General features: G+C 39.4%; 1 protein-coding gene across 4 annotated transcripts in view; it reads left to right on the top strand.

The window, feature by feature from the left end:
• Window positions 1-23,156, top strand: part of rock2a (rho-associated, coiled-coil containing protein kinase 2a) — a 34,938-nt gene that overhangs the window by 3,997 nt on the left and 7,785 nt on the right. For 2 of the 4 annotated variants that reach the window (XM_010903534.3, XM_010903532.3), the window contains exons 2-22: window positions 12,450-12,531; window positions 12,618-12,718; window positions 14,173-14,310; window positions 14,467-14,727; window positions 14,923-15,067; window positions 15,211-15,349; window positions 15,463-15,554; window positions 15,649-15,808; window positions 19,349-19,412; window positions 19,715-19,726; window positions 19,814-19,902; window positions 20,065-20,113; window positions 20,208-20,343; window positions 20,422-20,513; window positions 20,899-21,145; window positions 21,237-21,343; window positions 21,478-21,658; window positions 21,759-22,104; window positions 22,195-22,264; window positions 22,415-22,518; window positions 22,727-22,913. In XM_010903534.3, coding sequence (XP_010901836.1) covers window positions 12,450-12,531; window positions 12,618-12,718; window positions 14,173-14,310; window positions 14,467-14,727; window positions 14,923-15,067; window positions 15,211-15,349; window positions 15,463-15,554; window positions 15,649-15,808; window positions 19,349-19,412; window positions 19,715-19,726; window positions 19,814-19,902; window positions 20,065-20,113; window positions 20,208-20,343; window positions 20,422-20,513; window positions 20,899-21,145; window positions 21,237-21,343; window positions 21,478-21,658; window positions 21,759-22,104; window positions 22,195-22,264; window positions 22,415-22,518; window positions 22,727-22,913 — 2,802 coding nt within the window. The remainder of the gene's footprint in view (window positions 1-12,449; window positions 12,532-12,617; window positions 12,719-14,172; window positions 14,311-14,466; window positions 14,728-14,922; window positions 15,068-15,210; window positions 15,350-15,462; window positions 15,555-15,648; window positions 15,809-19,348; window positions 19,413-19,714; window positions 19,727-19,813; window positions 19,903-20,064; window positions 20,114-20,207; window positions 20,344-20,421; window positions 20,514-20,898; window positions 21,146-21,236; window positions 21,344-21,477; window positions 21,659-21,758; window positions 22,105-22,194; window positions 22,265-22,414; window positions 22,519-22,726; window positions 22,914-23,156) is intronic. The other 2 variants (XM_010903533.3, XM_020054285.2) reach the window with 2 other exon arrangements.

The raw sequence follows: 23,156 nt of genomic DNA on the forward strand, positions 1-23,156 counted from the left end.
TTTTTTCCGGAGCTGTATTTAATGGTGTAACCAATGTTGTCCCACTTTCCAGGTAAGTTTGATGCATCAATGCATACCCATACCTTCAAAAACATTACATTTTACTTTGGTAACAGTCATAAAAAGCACATGGCTAGTATGCTAAAGACAGAGCATACATCAAGTTTTCTGGATGTAATAGTGGACATTATAAAAAAAAATACTTCGCAAACCAAGGTGTTTTGTCCCCATAAATATTTATACATATTCCTCAGGAATGTGAGATGGTATAGGCATGGATCATAAGGTAGGAGGACAGCTTGGAGAGCAAAAGAAAGCTCTGCATTATTGACTCTTCTGGAAGTCATAAGTGCATTAAAATGACAGTTCTCAAAGTGGAGAGGAATGTTGGGACTTGGAAAACTCTAGGTAGTCGGCTCACTCAAACAGTTGTCATTGTTTTTGTCTTAAAATTATCCAGAGATGGGGAAAATTTCTTTATTTTGAAAATGCATATTAAATTTGTCTTGTGGTTATGTGTAAAAGAACTATTGCAAAACCCTAAGACAAATCTAAAATGTGCCTTAACTGGTGTGGCAGTTGTAGCTAGAAGTTGCTCAGGACACTAAATTACTAAAATGCTAATGTAATAAAGAACAAACGTGTAAAAGCTAATACAAAATACTATTTGTTCTTTTTTTAAATAACACTGAGATCCCCTGGTATTCAGCCAAAAAACTGTTTAATATAGGTATGTTATCACACAGGCTGTGACATTACATAGTCATTTCTTGTTTTGATCCAGGCATCATATTAATTTTAAAGCATAATACTTTTTGCAGTGTGAAAATATTTGCGCTGTGTGCATTTATTTAAAAATAATGATGTTACTGTCCCTCCCCCATCACCAACCATACAAAATAGTGGCCTGTGACTTCAGAATCTTGCCTACAACTGCTCTGAAGTATCTTGTTACAAAATACATTAGACTGAACTTTAGTATTGTTGGGTGAATATTTTTTCTCTATAATTTCCCATAATTGCCAAACTGTTTAATTTCAATTGCTAACATGGTAATGCATATGGGTTTTCTTATTTCCACTGTAACAAACATTTCAATTAAGCCCTGTCCATGTTGGCCTGTCCAAGTGTAAAGGATTAAAATAATGAATGAGCTGAGCATGTTGCTGGTAAGTGTGAAAATCCTGCTACACACTTTCACTTAAGAAAAGCTATGTAGTAAGGTGACATTCCTGTACTATGTTTCTGCTCCTGTACTGTTTTCTAATACCATCCCAGGGCTCACCCTTTCAAAGTGCTTAGCGTAGGCACATTAGGCATGCTGTATCATGGAGGCTTGTAGCGAAACATCAATGATTGCTGTGTTTCCCCCCAGACCCCAGTCCCGCTGATGATCAGTTTTAGTTGGCAGAGCAGTACTGCTGACTGGGTAACTGTTTTCAGTCTCCAATGTCAGGAAGAACATTGACTCCAGCCTCTCAGGGCTAGCAGCATTAAAGAAGTGACATTTCTTAAGATAGGCCTAACTATACACAGTTGATTGCAGTTGGCTGAGCAGCCCTTTCACTGTCCTCAAGGAAGTTATCTCATTGGGTAAATAGTCAGAGCTATATATGGCACTCAGTGAATATGAATTGCTACATTTTCCCCTTTTACTTTTCTCTCAATCCATTTTTCTCTCCATTCTTTTAAATTGAATATTTGAATGTGTGCATTTCCAAAGCCAGTTCAACACCAGTAACTTAGATCAATAGTTCTATTAGTGTGTTGCTGTAGATGCGTTTGTGTCATGATCCACATACAGCTTATGACATTTAACAATGTTTAAAAGGGGGAAAGTCTATGGTCCATTATTGTTGTTTCACAATGATTTAACTTCTGTGTGGTCTGTCTGTGAAATCTGAAAATCATGGGATAGCATGTCAATGTGCTTCTTGGGAATCGAGATGTGGGATAACACTCACATTTCATGATGCTTTTAAAACAATTACCTTCAGTTCAGTTCGCCAAATCAGTCAGTAGATGTTAGAGGCATACTTGTCTAGAACACATCTGTCTATATCGTTATGACGAAGTATATATTTTGTAAAAATGTATCACATAGCACATTATTAGATTAATGTACTTCCTTCCTCCAACTACCATGGAACAAAGCAGTTGGTATGTTTTCTTCTGCTTTTTGCCGTACCGTGTAAGAGGAGCTGTCCAAAAAGAGCAAATGTCTCGTGAGTGATTGAGTGACTACCCATTGTTGTGGTTAGAGACGCAGACCTGCAAACAATAGGTCCCGCATTCGAATCTCGGCACATTCAAAACACTATGCATTAGGATTTGTTTCCGAATAGACAAACACTTCGCTGGCTACAACCTTCAGTAGCTATTTAATAGTAAGCCTAAAATAAAACTGTTTACGATTATGTTGCAACTATTTCTGGTGAATTTTCAAAGTACGCATCCGTGCATGCCTTTTGTGGTAATATAAGCTAGATCAGACCTAGGCAAGTGATACATCCAAAACATTGTCTAGAAAGAGCAGATTGCAGTTTGGTTTTTATTCAACATTATTCTCAACAAATTTATTCAACCTATTTCACTTGGTTGCTAACTTGTCGTGGTACCAGAATTTTGATCTTCAATAATGTATCAAAGAAATTTCACTATTCTCAATACATGGCAAAAAAAAATTCTATTACATCAATATTGTATTTCTTTAAAATGAACAATTACTTTTAAACATAGTTTATTTCGTTCTGAGGAACATTTAAAAAATAAATAAAAAAGTAACTCTATAATATATGAAACTTTGGTCTTCAATGAGACATGGAAATTGGACTAGTGGAAGTTTGTCGTATGTGGTCTGATGAGTGCAAGTTTGAAATGTTTGGTTCCAACTGGAATCTTTGTTTGATGCTGAGTGAGTGAACGTATGATGTCCACATGTGTTGTTCCAACCGTGAAGCATGGTGGAGATGGCTTGGGATGAGTTGGATTATAGAGTGAAAAAGCAGCCAACGAGTGCTGAGCATATGTGGGAACGCCTTTAAAGACTATTGGAAAAGCATTCCAGGTGACGACCTTATCAAGCTAGTTAAGAGAATGTCAAGAGTGTTATCTAATCAAAAAGTGACTACTAATATGAAATGTATTTTTTAAATGTGCACTAAGTTACTGCATGATTCCATGTGTTATTTCATAGCTGTGATGTCCTCACTATTATTCTGCACTGTAGAAAATAGTTAAAATAAATAAATACACTTGTATGCATGAATGATTTGAATCGCATGACTTCTCTTAATCACAATTACTATGAAAATGCAGAAAAATGTTGCATCATATACTGTTTTCTTATAATATTTCACTACGTGTATCATAGGGATTTATGGTTTTTGTGTGGATTACCCTTTAATGCTCACAAGTCTCAAATGTGACAGCCAGGTATTATTTTCTGGCATGTTTTGTTTATTCATCTCTTAGGTTAATTTGAATAAATCCACATGCCCTCAGAAATAGGCCGGTTAAATTCTGGGTGTGTGATTTGTATCACCTGAGCATGACATACGCAGGCATGAGCCGGCATAGATGGTGCCATCTGGTTGATATTCATATATTTTTTGTATTGAGAATAGATTGAGTAAATGTTTAGTAACAGGCTCCAGTTCTCTTTTCTTTCTGCTTTAGCCAAATATAGTTGGTGCTAACAAGAGGACTTTGAGGTTTCTATGGATAAAAGACCCATTGTTTGAATTTATTTTATTTTGTGTAAGGTTAACCCCTTTGTTCAAGATTATATTAGCATTCATTAATGGTAGAACTCAAATGAGGCTGATGCAAAAAACATACGCTGGAGTCATTTACCCTGCTAAAATTGTTACATTTATGTGCTTGCATATAAGTGGGGTAAATTATGAATTTACTCCTCAATCTGAGGACCAAGTTTAACCTCTGCATTTCCATTTATTTACCATATCTATTTTTGGCTGTTCTCCTGTCTCGATGGAAATCATGTGTTCCATGGATTTACTGTTTGCTCTGCTCCAGCTGTGCTCTGACTCGTTGGAGGTTGAATTTCTTTCCGATTTGTCTTTAAATGTGACTGTTCTACTCGCTCGCAGCACTGGGTGCGATGTGCCAGTGGGGAGAAACACTGCCATATATGGCGGTGGGACTGAGGCCAGGGCCAAGTTTTGCAAAACAACTGTGGTGTGCACACCTCCTCTCTTGAGACAGCCTCTCCCTCTCCTCCCCTATTTCTCCTCAATTCTCTCCGTTATCCACGGAAGTCCCAGCTCCCATGCCAAATGCAGTCCTAATGTTGTGAAAATGTTATGTACTTTTGTATTGCTGGATATGTAAATGCAGTATAAGTGTTTGCTGCAATTGTAGGCCAAGGGACCAACCCTTACTACTAGAATTATTGGATTTCTTTTTAGGCCGTGTTTGGTGGAGGCCTTATTTTCTTTAATTTGTTACAAATTACAATTTGTTGTTGCTAATGTTTGCTAGGTGACAAGCTAATGGTAGGAAGGCTGCTAAGTATAGGTAGGCCGGGGGTTAAGGTCAGGTGTTATGGTTAGAGTTAGGAGAAAAGTTAGTTATGCTAACTAAAATGTAGGGCTGTCAAAATGTCCCTAAATCGGTTTGAATATCTTTCCATAAGAAATATTTATGTTCAATAATATCTGAATATGTTACATTTTATAATAAAGTTTTCAACCGTACATTATTGTAACACAAAGTTTGATTATTTTATCTGACTTGGATCCTCTAGTCATTCTGTTTGTCTAAATTGTTCACTCAACCATTCGCACATTTCTTTCACAATTCTGTTATATAAATTTTTATGTTGATTCTGGTTTAAATATCACACCTTCATATAAACACCCTAGGCTGTAATGGTGCGTGGGTCAGTTGTGTTTTTTCATCCACATAATTCCAAATAATCCACCGACCAACGTCAGACTATATGAATGAAGGAAAATTATAAAGCCGGGACCTGACCCTTAATCCGCTAATATAGAAAATGCTGTAACTGTAACATACAGTTATGGTCTGCAGCTGTTGATTTATTATGATAAGCAGTAAGTCTCTGCATAAACGGCTCAATAATATGAATAGTCGAAAGAAAGGACATTTCTCACAGTCTATGTGGAGTTGTTTTTGCACCAAAATATAAACAAAATATCAAGTCTTGGTCCAGTGTTTCATGAGCTGAAATATCCCAGTCATTTTAATATGGATGCTTCTGTATTACCAGTCATGTGAAATCCAAAATGTAGGGCCTAATGTATGTCAGTTGACTGTCAGTACGACCTTTAACCTAATAAGATTTACGAAGCGCATATTGCATACCCGCCTGTAGTCATGGCAATGACTATCTTTCTATTTGAATAGTGGTTGCATCCCTAAAACAGTATGTGTAGCGTTGTTTAGATCTACCGCTGTTTGCACAACCGTGAGGGACTGCCTGGCAGCTGATATGTAGTTCACGCTGAGAGTCATACTATGGCCTATTTCTTTAGTTTATTGCAGAAAAATGCAATGTCATTCAACCTGTCTGGAACCCACGCGCCCTTAATCTAAACCGTATTTTATGACCCTAAATCCACCTTCACCGAGGACATAACCGTTGGGACTGCGGGTTACGATGTGACAACCGCACAAAAACCTGTTGGAATAAGCCAGGACTATTCAATTCCGGTCCTCGAGTGCCAAAACATTTCTGGCCTCTACTAACAATATGGGACTGATTCAGACCTGAGATGCCAGGTGTAGGCAATAAACTAGCAGGTAGAACCAAAAACCAGAAGTGTTTCGGCCCTCCAGGACCGGATTTGAAAACCCTAGAATAAGCTCTCAGTTACTATCAGCATGCTCCCATGCCTTCAGTTTGTGAGCATATTTTCTGTGGAATATGAGCCTCTGCCAAAAAAATTACTTAAACTCAGCTGTTAATTTTGATTCAATGGAGGAGCGCTTTAATATTTTTCACGACTGTAACGCTATGCAGTGAGTGAGAACAAGTTTCAAGTAATACTGTTACCCCGCTGCTGTGTGACAAGGAACAACGCATGCTGCCTGCAGAGCTCAATGTTCTTCCAGATTCACAAGACCATATTAGAAATATATTTTTCATATAAAAAATTGACACTTTTTATGCACTATTTCTTTTATTATGAAATCTGTGTTTATGCTAGAATTCCATGATTCCGTCCATGTTCTCTGCAACTTTGAAGTTACAGGGCCATAGAATGTTTGAGAGACGTGCATCACAATGGCCAAGAACGGCATGAATTATGAGCCCTCTCTGTATGAAACCAGTGATGACGATGTAGAGATCTGCTGCCATCCTTTTGAATGAACACATTTGCTCACAATAAAAATTCTTATTTTTGAGTCAGTGAAAATAGTAATTCAAAAATAACGACTTATTCATGAAGTGCGCATCACTTATTTTACTATCATGTACTTCAAACATGATACAGCTTTTAGCCAATTGGAGGGCAAGTATTCCGCAACAAAATGAAAAGTCTGGAAAACTCTTCATGTTAATTTTAACATTAGGGCAGCTATTTTACATGATATTTAGGCCTATTGTGCTTCAAATCTACTATATATGGTGACATTCTGCTGTGCCGTGGACAATAAGCTATACAAATGAATTACAGTTGGCTATACATAATGTTCCAGGGACGTCACCAGAATTTCAGATGTAGGTGGTGCTTCGCTCCTGTTTCATACTGTCCTGCACAATTCAAACAAGGTGTCCATGGGCTTTTGTTGCCCACATTTTGGGACACCGTCCCAGCTGCATTATTGACAGCTCGTTAACACTAAAAACAAGACCAAAAAACAGTATTTGCACTCTTAGCCATATTATTTGATTAATTGATACCAGCCACAGTAGAAATAATGATGATGGTAAGACTTGACAAATTGTTCTGCACAAGGTCTTTAAGGCTTAGGTTAAGGGTAAGAATTAGGCATAGTGTTAGGAATGGAGTTACGTTATTACTGGTTAGGTGTTAGAGCTATGTTATGTTTAAGCACAAAGGTTTGGTTATTGAGGTTAAGGTTAGGGTGTGGGTGATTGTAATCAGATTTTTCTTTTAGATGTGAGGGCAGGTCAGGGAGGGTGAAGTATTCCATTTACATGTGGAGCATTCAGTCCATCACTGAGTTCAGCATCACTGCTTTATGACCACCGCCTTGTCAAGACTGCCTTTCACATTGACTGAAATAATATGAGTCATAATCCCTATAAATTCTAACGAATAAATTAATGGTGAAATACAGCAGAGTCACACATGTTATGCTGCAAGGCTTTATGGGATTATGACTCAACTACTATTTCAGTCGATAGACACGCATATTACATACCCGCCTATCTGAAGCAGTGAGCCGTCATCACACCCAATCTATGTACTGTACATTACCATTGTAACCCCCTTTAATGTTGTACTTGTTGAATACGTTCAACACACTATCATTTCTTAGGTTGAATTTCTCTGAATACGTCTGCTCAAAGACAAGTCAGAATATACAAACATTAAGCAAAAATCCAACAGGTTAGATGAAATTCAGTTCTCATCTGTTTGCCTCCATGGGTCGCAGTACAACATGGAGCGTATTTGGCTGTTTCAGAATTCTAGTTATTGGCGCTAACTGGCATAGCTTTCACTTTGCCTGGGCTCCAACTCTGCTTCTCCCAAAAACTATTTTTAAACGTCTGGAATTTGATCAAAACATTAGCTTTCTACTCAGGCCTTTTAAAGACCAGAGGCTGTTGTTTTTTGTTCCACATGACTGAAGATGGGATTGAAGAGAGTTTGGGTAATGTAGAGGTGAGAGTGTCCGTTGAGGTCAGATCCATTACTTTTGGTTAAACTAATGAGAATTTGTTCCCAGGTAGCATACCTGGTTTCATATGAAATGGATAATAATTGTAATAGGCTATGTGCTAGTTATTCATGTGATAATATACAAAAAGTCACCCAGATGTATTGCGTTTGTCCAAATTGCAACAGGGTGGAAGTCATTGATCTTTTACTTATTTTTTCATTTGATATAGTTAAATGTGTGTAAAATAATTAATAATTTCCTTCCTAAATAGTATTGACTAATTCAAAGTTTTTATTTAGGATAATGTTTTACTGCTTTAAAATGTATAAACATTTTAAATGTCATTATTTAATTATTTCACCTACTTGCCAAGTACAGACAGCTATTTTGGTAGTTTTTCTCTTCTGAAAAACTACCAAAATAGCCAAAGACCAAGATAATTATTGGCATATGATCATTTGTTGCCACTCTGTCTTGTGGTAAATTATATAGTCGTTAAGATAACATTTGGGTTATTTACGGGTAAACTTTGCAGCCATTGAATGTTACCAACGTTGGTGTCACTGTCTCCCACAGAATCCTGTTTCTAAGGAGTTGCCATGCAACCCAGTGGGTTGGCAGGTTTGCACTGTGCTTACAAGCAGGGTTTTTTCACTGTAGTTCAGATATGGTTCAGATAGATAAGGGAGGACTGATTAGATACCAGCAGTGGGTTGGAAAACCTGCTATTTATGGCTTTGTATTTTTCAAGACACTATCTCTACTACTTGACTAGATGAAGAAAAACAGTCTTACTTGTATGTACAATTGTTCTGCCGTGTTCACGCTAGGGTCCTATTTTGTTTTCTGGCCCCTTTTTGTATGTGTGGTTTTTGATGCTTGGCTTTCTTCTCATGCCCCAAAGCTCTGTGTGTGTAAGGTTTCTGTCTTGCCCATCCCCACTGGTAAAAATCACACTCAGACATGGGCTGGCACACACACCCTGCCTACTGGATGGACACACACACTGTAGTCTGAAAGAAGAGTTCTGAATCTCCCAGGGTTTTGCCCGCAAATGCTACACTGAAATGACATTCCTACTGGAAGTATTTCCTGTTGTTTTTGCCCTGGGGAGTGGCTTGGATGGCTCTTGTCCAATGGTTGTCCAGTTACACATGAATGACATACCGTATGAGCTATCAGATATCTATATTGTCACTAAGAAGATGCTCTAGGAAGTAAGAAAAAATGTCTCCAGGAAGGGTGAGACTTGTTTTACAGTCCTGTTGTAACAGGTATTCCGTTTAACTGGTATTTCATCGAAAAAGATGTTGTGATATTGAAATATTGTGGTGATGTCAATGAAGATTGTAGGTTGCATCCCCCATGTGTTCAACCTTAACCAACTCCACCACACACGTCACTGGCTTCCTGTTAAAGCTTGCATCTACTACAATATATGATGCTTTTCTAGAGCTGCCAAGGGAACTGCCCTTACTTACCTTCAGGCAATGCTCAAACCCTACATTCTACACAAACTCTGTCCCACCATCTCTGGTTTGTTGTCCTTGAATCAGTCCCAGTTCATTTTCAGAGAAACCTCTGAAACTCTACATTTTGAAAGAGTTTTTAATATACTATACACTCAATGAATTACTGTTACTGGGTTGGGTGATTGTTCTGCCTAGCTATCTTAAGATGAATTAATTATGTTAAGTTCTAAAATTACACCAGTGTTAATTCATAGGCATTCACATACTCTTGTAGGAATTCCAAAGTAACTCAGATAATGTCATTAAGTGGCTGTGACCAATAAGCAATTTTGTGGTAAGTTCCTGGGTAAATGGTTTACAACTAGTACTGTAAACGTACATTTCTTTTCTCACAGCTTTGTGAGTAGGGATAGCTGTGTTGCGTGAAATTGTCACACAGAGGAAATGACTTGAACACTGAGGGACCGTCTTGATGACATAGCAAGTGGTGGATCATTTCCTGTATTGTCAAGTTATTAAGGAGATGAGCTGTGTGTGTGTGTGTCTTCTGAAACAGTAGGTCGGTATGGGTTGCTTTCTTTATTGGGAGGTAATGAAATGGCTGGTAGCAAGCTTTAATGTTGACAGACTTCTGCAGAATAGAGAGTGCGTGGAGGGTGGAGAAAAGAACATTTGCAGCTCCTTTCATTCTGAACCCAAAGCAGATTCAGACGCCAAATGTCGACTCAAAGGGAACAGTGGCTGTACAGTGATCTGCTATGCATGACGTCACAGATCAGGCTCTACGCTTTGTAGCGGTGTAGACCTAAGGGTTTTGACTGACGTTCAATTTGAGAATTGCGCACAAGAAGGTGGTTCTATCCCTCACACTAATTGGGCAATCTTTGCACAACAAAATAATGAGGGAAATGTTAAGGAAGAGGACTTCATGTACTTTGAAAGATGAGACATTGAGGATAATAATAATACAATAATAAATCCTTTGTAAATGTAATTGAAGCAAGTTGGACACCTAGAAATGGTTACTGTTTGTCTTGTGAAGAGTAGTGGCTGTGAAATACACACCTGAATACCTCCATAACTCAATTACAGAAGGCATCTCAATTACGATTGGATTCTCTGACTTGAGTTGTTAAAACCTAACAATTTAAGATTTTTATTTAGCACTAAAGGTGTCATGTTGTCTGTAGTACTCATTTTCAAATGATGCCCACCTGACCCAGATTCATACTGGGCAGTTTTTGGATTGCATAAACAACAACAGTAATTATGTGATGGCTGGAATGCAGGGCTGTGTTCCAAAAACATAACGAGAACATGCATGCTCTAATTCCTCAACGGCACAGTTAGGAAATATCGCGTTATAGAGGAAAAGCCTTTTTTAAATCGAGAAAGTGCAAAAAAATTCACCAATGAGATGTGAGGTGTGTGTGACCATATGGAGACACCAGTTACTCTTCTCACTCAAACCCTGGCCTTTTTTCAACCTGTGTTTCACCTACCCAAAATTATTTAGAACATTTCTTGTCTTGGTAGTGGTAAGGCATCCGGTAATTTCATTTCTTAATCTCCCAATTTTTCCCTTTCAATTATTACTGTTGTATGCATATAATTTAATTTCCTATTCCATCGGTAAGGAACATTTCTTTATGCCCCTGTCCTTACAGTCCAATTCCCAAGAGAGTAAGGGGTCAAAGTCTATATTTTGGAGTGCAGACTTTTACCACCAACTCTGGCCATTATACAGTAGGTGGCCAATTCTTGATTAAGTAATTTCACTCCATATTTCATGGCTTGTTAAAAGGGCTCACAGAGCATGTTTTTCCACTCACAGCTGTTCCCCAGTGTTAGTTATGAAGAGATTTTAAGGACGTTTTTTGAGGTTTGGTTGTAATGAATTGGGATTGATTAGGACTAGGAAATATGAAATGTTTTTTTAGGAAATCGTCCAACTTGCATTAGATTATCTCTTTAAAAACCCCTTTCATCACAGTTTTACATGATGCATCAGCTTCTCTCTCTTCCATTGGCAATAGTAATAGTCTTCATATCACCACAAAATGTGGATTTGCAGTTTCATTCTCTCATTTGCAATTTGCATTTGAAATTGTATTTAAGATATTTTGAAATTATTAAGTCTTACTTGTCTAACCGAGCAGGCTACCTGTAAATATGTCCTAAGACATGGAGCCTTCTGCTGACCTTGTACATGCCGTCTAAATTACAACACAGCCATAAGTCCATAATGCTGGACTCACCCTACAGAGATGTGCTGTCGTATACTTGACACAAACTATAAATCGTAACAGACTTGATCTGTTGGATTCAGAGTGAGAAATCCACCCCCCTATCTTAACTGCCTTATTTACCTGTAATTGAAGTTAAGATTTTTTTTTTTATCAGTTCCTAAATTAAAGGGGAATAATCAAAACATTTAGTAAATTATTTAGTAAAGTACCTGAATCTCAGCATTGGGCTGTTTCTCACTGTACACAGCTAATCGGGCACTTTCTCATCTCCCTCACTGCAGGGTTACTATGTGGTAAATATAATGCAGAGGTACAAAAAGATCACTGTGAATGAACTTTGTGGAGAAAACCCAATGAATTGTGAGACATTGCAGACTTTGTTTTAAAATAGAATTCTGTCTCAAACACTAGGCTGCATACTGTTTACATAATCAGCCTTAATCAAATCAACACTTTTAGTATACTGTCAGAAACATCATCAGATCTTTTTTCTTCTTGTGTTACCTCCTGGACTTTATCACAATTTATATGCCATATATCACATTTGGAGGGGCTTCCCAAATGAAGTATGTTTGCTGTGACAGAACAGAACATAATTTTTTGTCAGAGTGCTGCCTTTTTCAGTAACGTTATAGGACCACTGTAGAGGGAGAGGGGCATATGTGACATTGTGACAAGACTTGCTTTACTCTGCCCTCTGTGGGTGAGAGAACTGAGCACACTGTCCAACACGGAGTCAGAGGTACTTCGGGGGCATTTCAAAAATGTGCTTTTGCTTCGCATTCAACTCGATTGATTAAAACTGTTTAGTAAGAGGTACTTATCCACACCCAATAAAAAATTAGCTTCGCTTGATTTTTATGTTTTTCTCTTTGTTTTCTTTTTTCAGGATTCTATCAATGCCTTCGTTCTAGATCTGAACTATCCTGCTTTACGGAAAAACAAAAACGTAGAAACCTTTTTAAACAGATGTAAGTATACGTTTGATGAAAGGTATATATGTTAAATGTGTATTTGAGAATGTGTGTGGGTGATAAATGACTTCTCTTCCATGCAGATGAGAAGGTAATGGAGCACGTACGGGAGTTTCAGATGAAGTCTGAGGACTTTGACAGAGTGAAGGTGATTGGCAGAGGGGCGTTTGGTGAAGTTCAGCTGGTGAGATTTTTTATCTTTGTATTTTGTAGAAATGTTAAAGTGAAATCCAAGATTAAATACTGTTCGGGATTTTTTTCAGACTGCCTCATAATGAATGACCAATGATGAAAAGCATAACCATGACCAAAAGCATGATGTCATTGTTTGTTTGAGCCTGCTGCCTGATCTAAAAACCGGAAAAGGAACCAGGCAAACCTAGTTCAGCCGGCCCGCAATTGAAAGTGATTCGAACACGGGTCTCCCCGTGAGTGGCTCTGTCTTTAACCACTACACCACTACACTACATGTTTGCCCTCTGCCTGTATAGCCACAAATAGCATCTGTGAAATGTATGGCTTTTGCCACTGGCCGTTTTAACAACATAATTGCCAGTAATAGGCTTACTAGTATCTAACTTACTACTTGGAATAGTCATAAGAATTTAGCAATTTCTAGTGAGACTGAATATGAACCTTACACAGCCAAAGCTATTTCATGGCACAAAAACGTTAGTTTTTCTTTAATTCGTGAATGACATTGATACATTAACTATCAATATAGGATTATGATAACTGACTTTTGTCAAGTGAAAAGACGAGAGAATCATGGAAACCCCTACTCTTTTACTGCCCAAGGGGTTTTGATCTAGCCTATATTACCCCAGAAATCCTGCACAGATGTGTACTGTGCGTGATGTGTAATCCACCAGATATAGTCGCAGTACAAATGTTTAATTTTAGGCTTACTATAACATAGCTACTGAAAGTTGTAAGCCAGCAAAGTTTTTGTCTATCCTGAGCAAATCCTAATGCATAAATTGCTTTGACTGTGACAAGATTCAAATGCAAGACCTATTGTTTGCAGGTCCGCGTCTCTAACCACTACGCTATTTAACAAGGGGTAGTCACTCACAGTCAATCAGTCAGTCAGTCGGTCACTCACACTCAGTCAGTCTGGGAGTCAGTCTGGGAGTCAGTCAGTAAGAAACATCCGCATACACGGACCGGCAATAAATGGAGTCATGTTTTGTCTGATGCTCACTATGCTTCTGCACATTTTCATTTCTTAAGCGCTCGTTGTAGGCCTACATAAACCCAAACAAAGCTTGTCATTGGCCCTCGTCTCACACACCTTCAAGGAAGTACACACCTATGTACGTCCTGGCCTTCAATGTTTTGCTTGCGGCCATGGCAGTGGGAGTAGTGTCAGTCCTGACACTCTGCCAGAAACTGTTTTTTAACGTTAACTGATTATATGTAAGGGTTATGATTGGATATTTTAAATGAAAAAATGCTGCATAAGGCCCTTTTAAAGGACATATAGGTAAATATAGCAGCCGTGAAATGTCCCTTAAACCCCCTGAGTATTCAGTACACTTAGGTTTTACTCTACTTTTGTTGCTTAGTTCTAACTATCGCTCCTGTCTATATAATTGCCTCTCTTTCGGTCTCTTCCTTTACATTATTTTCCTCAAGGTTCGACACAAAGCTTCTCAGAAGGTGTACGCCATGAAGCTGCTGAGCAAGTTTGAGATGATCAAACGATCAGACTCAGCCTTCTTCTGGGAGGAGAGGGATATCATGGCTTTTGCCAACAGTCCCTGGGTAGTACAAGTAAGACACAAACATGATACACACTCAACAATACATACCAAAATAAAAACATGTGGTATCTTCAAAAGGATGTGCACGATTCATTTTAAACCAGAAAGCTGTGTAATGTAAGATACACCTGTATTCGGTACTGTCTTCGCTCTTCACTCTGTCTAGTTGTGCTGTGCCTTCCAAGACGATCGATACCTGTACATGGTAATGGAGTACATGCCTGGAGGGGACCTGGTAAACCTCACCAGTACCTACGATGTGCCTGAGAAGTGGGCCCGCTTCTACACTGCTGAGGTGGTCATGGCGCTTGATGCCATCCACTCCTTGGGCTTCATCCACCGCGATGTCAAGCCTGACAACATGCTCCTGGATCGTCATGGACACCTCAAACTGGCCGACTTTGGAACCTGCATGAAGATGGACTCTGTGAGGAATTTTTTCCCCCGTTTATCCGGCTATGTTCTCAAAGGCATTATTCATGCTACCAGCAGAGTTTCATTCCGTATCTTGCTGTGCTTTGTTAACACTTATCTAACTGTAGCCTGGATGACTCATACTTGTGTGTTTGCTTGGAAAAGTGTAACTAGATGAAGGGTTGACGGGTTGGTTGACTGGTTGCAGACTGGCATGGTGCACTGTGACACAGCGGTTGGCACTCCTGACTACATCTCGCCTGAGGTTCTCAAGTCACAGGGTGGAGATGGTTACTATGGACGGGAGTGTGACTGGTGGTCTGTAGGTGTCTTTATCTTCGAGATGCTAGTCGGTGAGTTGTCCTATTCCTTGGTATTTACATTTCTGCCTTTCATAGTAAAACCAGTACATCGTCATTATAAAAACTGAAACTGATATGTAAAGTCTGCATGTGAAATAAAAATAAAAACGCTATTTCTGTTGTGTCCCCATTAGGTGACACACCTTTCTATGCTGACTCCCTTGTTGGAACATACAGCAAGATCATGGACCACAAAAATTCACTCAACTTTCCAGATGACGTAGAAATTTCCAAAGATGCCAAAAACCTAATTTGTGCCTTCCTGACGGACCGGTAAAAAAAATGGGGGGGTTAAACTTACAAGTATTTTATTATTCTTAATAAACTAAGATATCGACAGAATAAACCACTAACATGAGCCCCACGGCCTGTTATTTGGTGTGTAGGGAGGTGCGACTGGGCCGCAACGGGGTGGAGGAGATAAAACGACACCCCTTTTTCAAGAATGATCAATGGAACTTCGACAGCATCAGAAACAGTATGTGTCTTGCCTTCAGTCAAATTAGACAAATAACAAATATGTATGTATGTATTTATTTACCTCCCATCTCATCTCTCTTGCTACATTTCAGCGGCCGCTCCTGTGGTTCCAGAGTTGAGCAGTGACATTGACACCAGTAACTTTGATGAGATAGAAGATGACAAGGGAGACGTTGAAACCTTTCCTACTCCGAAAGCCTTTGTAGGCAACCAGCTTCCCTTCGTCGGATTTACATACTTCAAGGAAGATCAGTAAGACATGAGCATCCTTTTCATGAGCAATTTTATTTTTTTTACTTTTCTGACTTAACCACATTTAATGGTTAAGATCCGCCAAGCTTTGATGGTGTTTGAAGGAGTGAAGAATTATTAGACCCCTTGGTAACGATGAGCAAAACAAATTTTATTTTTATCAGCTTGATCACACACTCAAAATATAATTAAAAACAAACTTTTAATCAAGATTGGATTGTTCAAAGAAAAAATATATTCACCAAATCTAATGGATGTATCTTGTTGAGATATATAGCCACAGCTCCGGAAAACATTAGGAGAAAAGGTGCAGTGTTCACCTTTTTTTCCAGAGCTGTATATATATATATATATATATATATATATATACACACAAGCATACATATGTAAATATATATACACACACACACACATACATACATACAGTTAGATCCGGACATATTTGGACACTGACACCATTTTCATAATTTTGGCTCTGTAAGCCATCACAATGGATTTGAAATTAAACAACTGAGATGCAATTGAAGTACAGACTTTCAGCTTTAATTCAGGTGGTTGAACAAAAATATTGTATGAAACGTTTAGGAATTGCAACCATTTTCATACACAGCCCCCTTTTTTCATGGGCTCAAATGTAATCAGACAAATTAACACAATCATAAATACAATTTTCATTTTTAATACCTTGTTAAGAATCCTTTGCAGGCAATGACTGCTTGCAGTCTGGCAGGGACAACGACAGGAATCCCAGGGCCCGGAACAGAATTAAATGTTTAGGACCCAAATCACAGGCCAAAAAATATATAAATAGTAATTATATTACTGTCCAAAAAACAGGTCATAAGCGTTTTATTGTTTAATGTTTTAATTCATTACTAGGCCACATTCAAATCCCTTTGTTTTCAACGCCGGTAATTATGTCACATCTTTTCACTTCATAACCTACTCAGTCCCAATCAGCCATTACTTAACTGCTACACATTTTGACATTCTCTTTTAGATGTGTCCTTCCATTTCTGTGCTACTAGTTTTGATTGCATGGTGGGAATGTTTTATCCAGATAGCTACACTAATGTAGTTACATAGACAAATGTATGTTGCTTAAATTGTTGTTGTTTTTTAAGCTGCACTAGGTAAGATATTTTCACTAAACAATTATAGCATTTTGCAGTTACTCACCAGTCAGAAAACGGTTCCGCAACAATGATCAATAGAGAATGAAGTTACAAATAAAAATATGAAAAATGAAATTACCCATTTGCTAATTCAGAGTTTGATGTTCTTCTTAGCCTTGCTAACTTAGCTTAGGGTTCCTGGTTGCCAGCAATAGAGAGTTGGTCTTTCTTCATTCACGTCTTTGCCTTTTTCATAGTGTATGCTATAGTAGACGAAGGGAGGAATTCACTGTTTGTCATCCTGGTCTCTAGCTGCCATTATACTTTCTTTCATTAAGTGAGCTTCCCTCCCTATGGAATACGTATGCTATATATATTATCCAGGTAAAACGCATGTTCACAAAATAAGCCAAGGAGGAAAGCCTGCTTCACAGAAGGTGATTGGCTGGAACAGAGTTGGATGGGAGGTAGCGGTATGCTCCAAAATTATTAATTGATATTCCACTGGTACTGAATTTTTTTTACTGAAGAAATCCTACCTAGTGCAGCTTTAACAAAGTTGTGGTGGCGCTAGTGTTAGGGTATAACTCTGATTGGCTGTTGATGTTAGGCTATCACTCTGATTGGCTGTAGGTGTTAAGGTATCATTGATTGGCTGTTGGTAGAACAAACATTTTTACAGAAAAAGGTTTAATCATAATGCTGTATAAAAACACTGCGAAAAATATGAATCCCTTCATCAGTTCAATTATTCTGTTTAATAACTGTAACGTTCTCGATAGTGCTGATTACTAACATTGACTGACTAATTGATAATTATATTTAAGCCAACCAAATGGCCCCCCCCAGTCCTGGGCCCAGGACAATGTTCACAGTTGTTTCCCCGTCGGCGTCACTGACTCTGGAACACATGGACATCACCAAATGCTGGGTTTCCTCCTTTGTGATGCTTTGCCAAGCATTTACTGTAGTGGTCTTCAGTTGTTGTTTGTTCGTGGGTCTTTCTGCCTTAAGTAAAATGCATGCCCAATCAGGTCGAGATCAGGTGATTGACTTGGCTATGTTTTGTGTCATTGTCCATTTGTAAAGTGAAGCGCCGTCCATTCAACTTTGCTGAATTTGGCTGAATCTGAGCAGACAATATCTCCCAATACCCTTCAGAATTCATCCAGCTGCTTCTGTCTTCTGTCACATCTTCAATAAACACTAGTGACCCAGTGCCATTGGAAGCCATGCATGCTCATGCCGTCACACTGCCTCCACCGTGTTTTACAGATGATGTGTTGTACTTCGGATCATGAGCCGGTCCAAGCCTTCTTCAAACTTTTTTCTTTCTGTCATTCTGGTACAAGTTGATCTTAGTTTCATCTGTCCAAAGTATGCAGTTCCAGAACTGGGCTGGCTTTTTTTGACGTCTTTAGGCAAAATCGGGCCTTTCTATTCTTGAGGCTTATGAATGGTTTGCATTCATTAACCCTCTGTATTTTCTCTTGTGAAGTCTTCTCTTTATAGTAGACTTGGATAATGATATGCCTACCTCCTGGATTGTGTTCTTCACTTCGCTGGATGTTGTGAAGGGGTTTTCTTTACCATGGAAAAGATACTACGATCATCCACAACTGTTGTATTCCATGGATGTCTAGGCTTTTTTGTATTACGGAGCTCACCAGTACATACTTTTTTTCTCAGAATGTACCAAACTGTTGATTTGGCCACTCCTAATGTTCCTGCTATCTCTCTGATGGATTTTTTTTTGCAGCCTAAGGGATGGCCTGTTTCAGTTGCATTGATAGCTCCTTTGACTGCATGTTGTGGGTTCACATCACCAGCTTCCAAATGCGAATGCCACACCTGCAATCAACTCCAGAACTTTTACCTGCTGAATTGATGAAGAAATAATGAAAGAATAGCCCACACCTGTCTATGAAACAGCTTTTGAGTCAATTGTCCAATTACTTTTGGTCCCTTTAAAAAGTGGAGGCTACGTATTAAAGAGCTGTAATTCCTAAACCCTTCCTCCAATTTGGATGTGAATACACTCAAATTAAAGCTGAGAGACTGCACTTTCAGCACATACTATTTAAGTGTAACTTGATATATATTTTGGTCAACAACCAAAAGAACAAAACTTGTGTCAGTGTCCAATTATTTCTGGACCTAACTGCATATGTTCATTTTCATCTGAGTCAATAGGCATGACAATAATTGTACTAAAAATTGTTTTGATCAAAAAAATCTTTAAAAAATATCAACCTCAATTGATTTAAATTCTCTTATATTTTGAGCAAAATATCATGCTGACGATCAACTACAAAACTTTCATTACATATTTTGCTCGTCTTCACCAAGTTATTTTGGAGTGCACTGTTCCTTTTTTTTGTATAAGCTTGTGTTCAAAATTAAACACCAATTTTGTTTTCTCCAGGTTACTAAGCAATGTAAATAACTCGACAGTGTCAACTGTAAACTCCGTAGCCTTAAAAGGAGAGGTGGGTACTAGATTTTGTTTTTACTTCTGTTCTGTGAATATTAATCAAATGTTAAACTAAAAATAAAGAAAAATATTAAACTTCAATATCTACCAAAACAGGTGAAAACAATGTAATGCCTTTAGTTTAGCTGAAGAGTAGTTTAAAATAATCTGTAATTTCTTAATGACGCTAAAACGCTTAAGAGGCTTTCCTCCAGAAGCTAAACAACAAGCTCATCCTGTGAAATCTGGCCAGCTCATTGACCTAATCCTGACTGAAAATGTTCACTGATCATAACTGAATTTTGTTCTCTGTTGCAGGATAGTGTGGTGGTGAGTGTTGTTTTTTTGTTTCTAAACATTATATACTGTTTGCTACAACATTGTGGATTTTTTTATTCCTTCCCTCTTCTTCCTTAGTCGACTAAGCTACAGAAGAAACTCCACCAGCTGGAAGAGCAGCTTAATAATGAGATACAGACCAAAGATGAGCTGGAGCACAAGTACAGGTAGACCTGGACATACTTTCACCTCATACTAATGCTCCTGTTATCGTTACACAAAGACCACATCCAGCATGTGCTATGTGAGTTAAATGCAATGCGACGGGAGTTATGTCTTTGTGTAGGATGGTGGAAGATGACACAGGCTCTTCTATTTTGCTTCTGTAGAAATGCCACCAGTCGTCTAGAGAAAGTCTCCAAAGAACTTGATGAAGAGGTGAGCACTTAACAACAGTGGGAACATTATGCGACAGTCCAAGTTTGGCAAAATAAGAGTTCTGAACACCGACATTGTGGTGATGCGTTGACAGATGAGTAGCCGGAAGGCTCTGGAGTCCAATCTGAGGCAGCTGGAAAGAGAGAAGGCTTTACTGCAGCACAAGACCGTGGAAAGCCACCGTAAGGCTGAAAGTGAGGCTGACAGGAAACGCTGCCTGGAGAATGAAGGTGAGACAACTGGCTGAACACACACACACTCTCATTGTATACATAATATACATATTTAACTTGTGATGTGATCTGCAGTCAACAGCCTACGAGACCAGCTTGACGATATGAAGAAAAGAAATCAGAACTCGCACATATCCAATGAAAAGAACATTCACTTACAAAGACAGGTGTGTGTGTGTGTGTGTATTTCTACTTTTGGGTGAAAGGATTTGTCTGCATGTATATGGCAACATTTCCTAAACTAAGGAATTGTCATGAAAAACTGGAAAATCTTAATGCGTAGAGCCTGGGTTATGCAAGGTTCCTCCAAAATGCAGTATTATAATGTTTTCATCTTATAAATGTGTCTCTAACTTTTTAAATGTATAAGCTTAGAAAATTAGACTTACAGAAGCACATGCATGTAGTTTGTTTTTGTTTGCCTTACTCGTCTCTATTTGCAATACTGCTTATGGCAATGTCATTTTGCAGAGTATACTGTGTGTTTATGTCTGGAATGCACATCACGAAGCAGCTGGAGCCGAGCTTCCCATGTTCTTTGTATTTCTCCAGCTGGACGAGGCCAATGCTCTGCTGCGTGCTGAGCAGGAGGCAGCCACAAGGCTGAGGAAGGCCCAGACGGAGGCAAGCAAGCAGCTGCAGGCTCTGGAGGCTGGTGCCAGAGAGATGCAAGACAAGTGCTGCCTGCTAGAGCGCTCCAAGCTCACCCTGGAAAAGGAGTGCATTGGGTTGCAGGCAGCACTGGAGTCGGAGAGGAGGGAGCACAGCCAGGGCTCTGAGACCATCGCAGACATGCAGGGTGAGTGGAGATTCTGATTGTGTGTGTTTGTGAGAGGAATCCGTCTCTTGCAGCATGATAGGGCGTTTTGTGACATTTTGTCTGTCTGTAGGGCGAATCTCTGGGCTGGAGGAGGAGGTTTGGCAGGTGAGACAGACTCTGTCCAAAGCCGAGATGGAGAAGAGACAACTACAGGAGAAACTCACTGATCTGGAGAAGGTATTCACATCCCCACACTGGCGGCTACAGGGATTCATATCCCTAATAATATTATTCTCTATTTCCTATCTCTTGCTATTTCTGCTTTACGACTTTCTAACTTTGTCTAACTTTCTTCGTTTTCAAACCTGTAGGAGAAGAATAACAAGGAGATAGACATGACATACAAGCTGAAGGTGTTGCAACAGGGGCTGGAGCAGGAGGAGGCATCACACAAAGCCACCAAGGCACGGCTCGCTGACAAAAGCAAGATAGAGTCCATCGAAGGCGCCAAGTCCGAGGCCATGAAGGGTAAGACCCTTCCTGAGTTCTCAGGTATGCCGGAGGACAGGAATCAGTCTTCAGTCAAGGTACTTTATTTTGGACCACAGTGTCAAACCCAGTGAAATAAATCATTCCACTTCCCCTCCCCCAGACCTGGAGCAGAAGCTGCAGGAGGAGCGGGCGGCCAAGCTGCGCGTAGAGAACCGGATGCTGGAACTGGAGAAACACAGTAGCATGCTGGACTGTGACTACAAGCAGTCCCTGCAGAAACTGGACGAGCTCCGCAGGCATAAGGAGAGGCTCACCGAGGAGGTTAACAACCTGACCCTGAAGAATGAACAGGAGACTCAGAAACGCATTCTGACCCAGAATGACCTGAAGGCCCAGAACCAGCAGCTCAACACCCTAAGGACCTCAGAGAAGCAGCTTAAACAGGAGGCCAATCACCTGCTGGAAATCAAACGCAGCCTGGAAAAGCAGAACCAAGAGCTACGCAAGTCAGTTAAAATTCTTCCTTTAATAAAAAAAGTTTATTGGGGTGGGTTAGGAAACAACTCATAGGATTTATTTTGCACTTGTTTCCACAGAGAAAGGCAGGACTCTGATGGCCAAATGAAGGAACTTCAGGACCAGTTAGAGGCAGAGCAATATTTTTCAGTAAGTCTGCTGCAGTTATAACGTTTCAAGTTCGATTGTTTTAGATTGGAAACCTAACGTGAACTTGCACCCTACATACAAATATACATTATTGCCCACTTGAAGTGTGAGTTGGTGATTTAAAGACGCTAATCGTTTTGTGTTCCCCAGACGCTGTACAAGACCCAAGTGCGGGAGCTAAAAGAGGAATGCGATGAGAAGAACAAGCTCTACAAAGACATGCAGCAGTCACTTCAGGAGTTTCAAGAAGAAAGGTGAGTGCAAAGAATGCTTCTGCACTGTTTTGCTGACAATCTTGTCTACAACTCCAGGCTTCTCTGGGGTCTGGTCCAAGCATTCTTTCTTTGTTTGCAGTTCTTTTTTTAAATTCATTTTAAAATGTATTAACACGAATGACAAAACATTTACAGCCCCCATGGTCAGTGCTACATTATATGATATGTTTGACCTGTGACCCTTCAGGGACTCCTTGGCGGCGCAGCTGGAGATCACGCTGACCAAGGCAGACTCTGAACAGTTGGCTCGCTCCATTGCTGAGGAGCAGTACTCAGACCTGGAGAAGGAGAAGATCATGAAGGAGCTGGAGCTCAAGGAGATGATGGCCCGTCACAAGCAGGAGTTGGGGGAGAAGGACATAACTATCAGCTTGGTTAGTCTAACCTCCCTGGTCCTTATGCTCTCCTGGCTATCGGCTTTGTGTTTCTGATAACACAGGATTGAACTGATACAGTTTAAATATCACAATCCTGATAAGCTTCATTGGATGTTGTAGTGTGCTTTGGCTGGAACTGAATCCAGAACAATGAGTAAAAACAATGAGAATTTAGTTTTGTTCTACAAGGCTTGCACTTGAGATGTGACACGTGCTGGCTTTGAAAATGATCAGATTGGG

The sequence above is a fragment of the Esox lucius genome, chromosome 15 (assembly GCF_011004845.1).
Source record: "Esox lucius isolate fEsoLuc1 chromosome 15, fEsoLuc1.pri, whole genome shotgun sequence".
In the NCBI taxonomy this organism is placed as follows: Eukaryota; Metazoa; Chordata; class Actinopteri; order Esociformes; family Esocidae; genus Esox; species Esox lucius.